This window comes from Rhinopithecus bieti, unplaced genomic scaffold, assembly GCF_001698545.2.
Source record: "Rhinopithecus bieti isolate Rb0 unplaced genomic scaffold, ASM169854v2 scaffold_79718, whole genome shotgun sequence".
Lineage (NCBI taxonomy): Eukaryota > Metazoa > Chordata > Mammalia > Primates > Cercopithecidae > Rhinopithecus > Rhinopithecus bieti.
The window spans coordinates 95,706-102,716 of record NW_016829352.1 but is presented as its reverse complement, the minus strand read 5'-3'; the positions used below and the strand labels follow the sequence as shown (position 1 = coordinate 102,716).

Here is a 7,011-nt window from a genome sequence, read left to right as displayed (position 1 = left end):
TTTTTTTTTTTTTTTTTTTTTTTTGAGACGGAGTCTCGCTCTGTCGCCCAGGCTGGAATGCAGTGGTGGGAGGGATATCAGCTCACTGCAAGCTCCGCCTCCCGAGTTTACGCCATTCTCCTGCCTCAGCCTCCTGAATAGCTGGGACTACAGGCGCCGGCCACCTCGCCCAGCTAGTTTTTTGTATTTTTTAGTAGAGACGGGGTTTCACCGGGTTAGCCAGGATGGTCTCGATTTCCTGACCTCGTGATCTGCCTGTCTCGGCCTCCCAAAGTGCTGGGATTACAGGTTTGAGCCACCGTGCCAGGCCAGCTACATTTTGTTTAGCATATAACTGAACTCAGGTCTTGTACCACATTCTTTTTTTTTTTTTTTTTTTTTTTTTTTTTTTTTTTTGAGACGGGGTCTTGCTCTGTCGCCCAGGCTGGAGTGCAGTGGTGCGATCTCGGCTCACTGCAAGCTCCGCCTCCCGGGTTCAGGCCATTCTGCCTCAGTCTCCCAAGCAGCTGGGACTACAGGTGCCCGCCACCATGCCCGGCTAATTTTTTTGTATTTTTAGTAGAGACGGGGTTTCACCGTGTTAGCCAGGATGGTCTCGATTTCTGACCGCGTGGTCCGCCCACCTCGGCCTCCCAAAGTGCTGGGATTACAGGCGTGAGCCACAGTGCACGGCCATGTACCACATTCTTTTTAAAGATGGTCCCTTTAATTATCACACTTAATCTTCGTCACAACTCTTAGAGGGAGAAATTATTATCCTTGGAACTTAAAGCAGAAAAGCTAAGTCTCTTGCCAGTGAGGAGCAGAGGTTAAGTTTGCTTTGTAAATGGGAATTCTCAAGGAAACATAAGCTCTTCGGAAAGGGGCCCAAAGATGACTTAAGTGAAGCTTTAGGTACATTGCTTTTGGTTGGAGTGGGAGAGTTGTGAAGGTCAGTCCACGCCTGGAATCCCTCCAAGGTGAAGATCAGTGTTTCCTGGGCCAGTCATTAAAAAAGATTAGAATGGGCCAGGCACGGTGGCTCATGCCTGTAATCCCAGGGATTGGGAGGCTGAGGCAGGAGGATCACTTGAGCTCCGAAGTTCGAGACCAGCCTGGACAACATGATGAAACCAGGTCCCTACAAAAAATGCAAAAATTAGCTTGGTGTGGTGGTGCATGCCTATAGTCCCAGCTTCTTGTAGGCTGAGGTGGGAGGATCACTTGAGCCTAAGAAGTCAAGGCTGCAGTGAACTGTGATTGTACCACTACACTGCAGCCTGGGCAATGGAGTGAGACCCTGTGTCTGTCTCTGCCTCTCTCTCTCACACACACACATGCACACACACACACACACACACACACACAGTAGCACAAGAGTTGGGATCTCAGTTCTTTTATCCAGATTGAGGGTGATATCTTCCAGAAGTCTAAATGAATCAGCCTGAGAGAGTGATGGAAACAGGAGATACCCTAGTAGCCAAAGGATGGAACACTGAAGCCGACTGTACTTCTGTTGACGGCTGTTGTGATATCTCGGTTCTTGGTTTAAAAGAATTTAAACAAGAGACACAACAAAAAAAGTGTAGCATAGAGTAATTTATTGCAAAAGAAAAAATATTTCATAAATTAGATGCCACAGCCTGGGCAACCCGTTTTACTAAGAATAGAAAATTAGCTGTGTGTGGTGGTGCACACCTGTAGTCCCAGCTATTCAGGAGGCTGAGGTAGGAGGATTGCTTGAGCCCGGAATGCAGAGGTTGTAGTGAGGCAAAATCGCATCTCTGCACTCCAGCCTGGGTGACAGAGTGAGACTCTGTCTTAAAGAAAAAAAAGTTAGATGTAGAATAGACAGGACACCCTAAGAGTGTGAGGATTCAGGGAGGGCTGCCGGTAAGGATTAGACAGCAAAGACTGACACTAGGGAGAGTCCCTTCATGGGAGTCTCACATGATTATTCATAAGGGGATGGGAAGAAGTGTCACTAGTAAGCTTGTTCTAGGTGGTCCTCTGGGTGCACATGCGCAGTAGCTGTATATGCTTGTTCATACCTCCTCATTCAGCCTCTTAAATCTCCACCCAGGGGTGTGTTTTACTACTATAATATGAGGAAAGGATCAGTTTGAGGACTGGTAAAATGAAAATGTGCATGCTCTCTAGAAGGGACAGTCCCTACTGAAAATAGCTTTGCTTGAATGAGCTCAATTACAATGTGAATGCTGAGGCTTATTGTGCTGGTCACCACAGTCGCTGCATCCTGAGAACATGGTCATCAACCTTCAGGGCTTCTCCAGGAATGTATACTGTGGTGTGTCTCACTGCTTAGAGATAGCAGAACATACTAGGAAGCATCCTTCTTGTTGGCCAAGCTCTATCTCCCTCAGATAACCCTTTGGAAATAACTGCCTACCATAGACCCTATACTTTACACAGGTAATGCATTTAAATCTCATATGACATTTCCGTGAAATAGGTAGCAAGAGCCCAGCGTCACAGATGAAGAACCCCCCCCAACTTGCTTACTTCCAACAACTGCCGCCAGGTGGAGCCAGGGTTCAAAGGAGGGTCCCCTGATTCCAAGGCCTGATGTCGTCCCTCTGAACTGTGAATGAACTTATTGCATTTCCTGTGACTCAGCGTGTAAAGGGGTGAATTATGGAATGAGGGTCCGTTGTATGCCTTTAGGAGTAAAGAGACAATCTGTTCCTTTGGGTGGAGGAGAAGCACAGGGGAAAGAGGAAAGCAAAGACAATCGTTTTCTTTTTTCTTTCTTTTATTGAGACGGAGTTTCCCTCTGTCCTCCAGGTTGGAGTGCAGTGGCCCGATTTCAGCTCACTGCAACCTCCACCACTCAGGTTCAAGCGATTCTCCTGCCTCAGTCTCCCGAGTGGCTGGGACTACAGGTACGCACCACCACGCCCAGCTAATTTTTTTTTTTTTTTTTGAGACGGAGTCTCCCTCTGTCTNGCAACCGTGCGAGACTCCATCTCAAAAAAAAAAGAAAGAAACGGCTGGTTCCTGTTTAAACCAGGCACATTCCTATAGTGTTGCTCAAAGTCAGGAGGGATTTGTTTCTCCATCAAAGGAGGAGGTGCCCAGAAGGCGCTCACTCAAATCCAGAACACTGCCTCTTGGGCTTTCCACGGCCTCTCCCATTATGTACCTCAAGGTTGAATCCAGGAAAGAAAGGCAGGCCAAGTTCACGTCCTGAGGGAAGTGGCCCAAGTAGGTCATTGTAGCACACACTCGTACAACTACTGACCTGGCCGACGCTTGCGGGTCAGGGCTCAGAGCCAGGGAAACCATCTGAAGTACCTGCCTCACCTCTGCCCAGTGGGCAGCTGTGGACACCATGGCCACCTTACCAGCATCCACTCTTTTTGACTGAGGGGAATCACCACCCTTCCCATGACAGGGGCGGGTGCAGGTATGGGCAGATGACTCATTGCCCGGCAATGGAGGCTTCTGGAAGTTTCCTTGAGACACAAAAAGGCTTTTCTTCCTCTGGAATGTTCTAGGGTCTTGATATGCTGCCTGGAAGTCTTACTGCCATCTTTGTACTAGCCTTGATAAAGCCAACACTGGGGATGATGAAGATAATGCTTCCTTGACGGGCTGCTGAACCAGGCCCTCATCAGGCCTTCCTGCCACGTGAGACTGAACTTTCTGGCCATCGAGGCCTGCCTGGGCTGGGATGTCTGTAGGAGGCGTGTACAGGCTGAACGATCATGAAAATGTCCCAGTCAGAACCTGTCTTTTGGGATGCAAAAAGCTAGGTGAATGGAAAGAAGGTGGTCACAGACAGTCATGTGCAACTTCAGCCACGACCTGGAGCTCTCTGAGGCTTGCTGCAGAGTCCAGACTTGGAAACACCATCCCAACAGCTAATGAGGCAACTTCCCGTGTCATCTCCACATGTTCATCTCCTCCTGGCATTCAATACCCACCTACAGAAGTCACCTGGGATTCTCTTCCTTGTGATAAAAAAGAATCTCATCAGATACATCCCTGGGGCTGGACACGGTGGCTCACACCTGTGATCCCAGCACTGGGGGGCCGAGGCAGGAGGATGAGTTGAGTCCAAGAGTCTGGGACCAGCCTGGACAATATAGTGAGACCCCCATCTCTAAAAAAATTTTAAAAACTAGCTGGTTGTTATGGTGCACACTTGCAGTCCCAGCTACTTGGGAGGCTGAGGTGGGAGGATCGCTTAACCTGGATAGGTAGTTGTCGCAATAAGCCATGATATGCCACTACACTCCAGCCTGGGTGACAGAGTGAGACCCTATCTCAAAAAACACACACACACACGTCCCTGGGAATCTGTCATTGGTTCATTTGCAGGACTAACCACTCTTCCTAAAATGCCTTGTTCAGAATCCAGTCAAAGCACAAAAAGACAAAATCCTACCTCAGCACTTAGGGCCAAAGGGAGGCCAGTGGAAAAGGCAGGACGGGTTTAGAGGTACATTTCCCAGCAGCAGCAGCAGCTCAGCCACATGTTTGGCAACAACTCAGACACCTCTCAGCTATGAGAGACAACAACTCAGAGCTGCTCTATGACAGGGGAAAGGAAAAGGAAGGAAAAGGAGCTTGCAATTCTCCGTTCCTCATTCACTCCACTTTTTATCAGAGATGCAGACTTGTCATAAAACTTTTTCCTCAATCTAAAGACATTTCAATCCCCAACGAGGATTCTGGTGGAAATTCCCTAAAGGGAACATTCAGAGTGGCGAATAGAGAACTTAGGGCTTCGGGTACAAAAGTAAAACACCCTACACTTAGTGGCTGGGTGACCCCAGGCAATTTTATTACTTTATCCCTGAACCTCACTTGCCTCATCTATAAGATGGGGCTAATAATAGCACCCATTTCATAATTATGAAGATTAAATACATTATGGAAAACACTAGTATTTGCCTAGCACCTGCTAAACACTCAACAAAGGTTAACTGCACATACCGATGTCTCAAACAGGGACGGAATGTTTAACACAGAAAACAGGAGGTTTTAGCCACTCACTCATTCTCCTGGCTCCCGAAATATGAGCTGCCCCACCCCAGTTCATCCAAGCCCATCAAGATAGTTGTCCTTGTCCTTAATCTCCACAGGTGTTCAGTGTGAGCCAACTGTCAGATGGCTTTCATTTGCACAACTGAATAAACCATTTATGCCTAGTGTTCCATTACTGGAACGCTAAGCTTATGGGAGTTATTTATATCCTGCTGCTGGAGGTCATCACCAAGATCTGATTTTTCACAAAAAGAAATTTATAATCTCCAGCATAAATGTAATAAAGTAATTGTGGCAGTTTTGAGGGGACAAAACTCTCGAGTTTAATCTTCCAGCTTGACTGACTTGGAAGCGTTCCTGTCAATGTAAAAGATCTTGTTGGGGGCAGTGGAGAAGCCAAGGCCGGCTCCGCGGCTGTACTTCCAGCTCATGGCCCAGTCGTAGTCCCGCTGCAGATTCTGCTGCAGGCTGTTAGCCGCCTTCTTGCTGAGGGCCATGTTGGGCCTTGCAGTTGTGCTGGGGGCGCGGTTGAACGGAGGGGACAGGTTTTTGAAGCCACCCATAAGTCTGAGAAATTTCAGTTTCTGGTCTTCATTCTCAAAACCAGCAGTATCCCACTGGCCAAACTGGGTTCCCGTCCACTTCCTGGTTTCAGAAGCTTCCGTTTTGCCTGACTCACGATCAATCTCTTCTTGCAAGGCCTTTCGCCTCACCTGGTCTATGTGCGCCTCGTCCATGTTGCCTTTCTTTTCCAACACCACCTCTAAGTCCGTGTCTGTTTCCTCCTTCCAAGGGTCTCCTGCTACCCCACTCTCTTTCCTCTTCTTCTTCTTCCTTTTGAGTGCTGGCTCCTCGATGACTGGCTTCTCTACCTTCTTCTTGGACTTCATCTTTTTCTTTGCGGAGGCCTTAGGGTCATCACTTATGGGGATGTATTCTGGAGCCTCAACTTTGACTGGCTTCTTTTTACTTCCTTTCCTAGGGCTGCTCTCCATGGACCGGGAGGGCTTGGAGTGGCCTGGGAGGGTGTCTTCCTCCTGGTGGATTTTTTTTTCTTCTTCACCTTCCCGTTGTGTTCTCTGGGGCTCTTCCGCTTCTGTTTCTGCCCCAAGGCTGCCTGTCCCTCATCCTTCTTTCCCACTGAGCAAGTGTCCGCAACATCCCTGGCCTCCCTGGCCTCGCAGAACCAAGGGCCCTGGACTGAGAGGGCTGTGGGATCCCAGGCCCCCTTTTTCTCCTTCTTGTGTTTTTGGAGCTTCTTGCCAACTCTGGTTTCCTCCTCACTCTGTCTAGGGTCTGGGGAGGTTTTCACCCCAGAGGCATGGGACATGGCCAGAGGTGACTTCTTCTTTTTCTTCTCCCCACTGAGGAACTCCAAGTGGCCAAGCACCTGCTTCCTGGGGCTGGGTGACTTCTCTGTCCGTCTGGCATGCAGCATTGTCTCAGGTTCTACGTGCCCCTCGCAAAGGGTGCTGAGACCCGTCTTTTTCTTCTTTTTCTTCACTAGAGGCATCTCAGATGCCTGCCCATGGACCACACTCTTAGAGGGGGATGTGGCTCTTATAGAAGAAACGTCGGCAAAGTAATCATCATTGTTTACAACGGAGTATCGAGTCTCTGGTTCTTTGACCACTTTCTTCTTCTTTTTCTTCTCTGGGAGCCCAGGGTCTACTTTGTGTGTCTTGGTGATCATACCGGTGGGTGAAATTTCCCCGCCTCCACGTGAGAGCCCACTCTGCCGCGGCCTGTTGTATTTATTTTTGTCCTTTATCACCAAGCATTTCTGAGCATAGTAATGTGGTTTTACCCACTTGTTGTCTTCTAAATTTCACTTGGTATCTTTCAAAGTAGGCCTTATTCTTTTTTTTCCTTCTTTCTTTCTTTTCTTTTCTTTTTTTTTTTTTTTACGAGACACCCAAGCTGGAGTGGGCATGGAAGTGCAGTGGCGCCATCTCGGCTCCCTGCAACCTTTGTGTTCCAGGCTCATGCGATTCTCCTGCCTCAGCCTTCTGAGTAGCT

The 7,011-nt window shown here is 48.4% G+C and overlaps 1 protein-coding gene across 1 annotated transcript; it reads right to left on the bottom strand.

The window, feature by feature from the left end:
* Positions 1-4,760: 4,760 nt before the first annotated feature.
* LOC108523951 (lysine-rich nucleolar protein 1-like) lies at positions 4,761-6,732 on the bottom strand. Its single transcript, XM_017864718.1, is given in 2 exon segments — positions 4,761-6,037; positions 6,040-6,732. Coding segments are annotated over 2 exon segments (1,368 nt in total). The 5' UTR covers positions 6,686-6,732; the 3' UTR covers positions 4,761-5,315.
* Between the last annotated feature and the right edge of the window lie 279 nt (positions 6,733-7,011).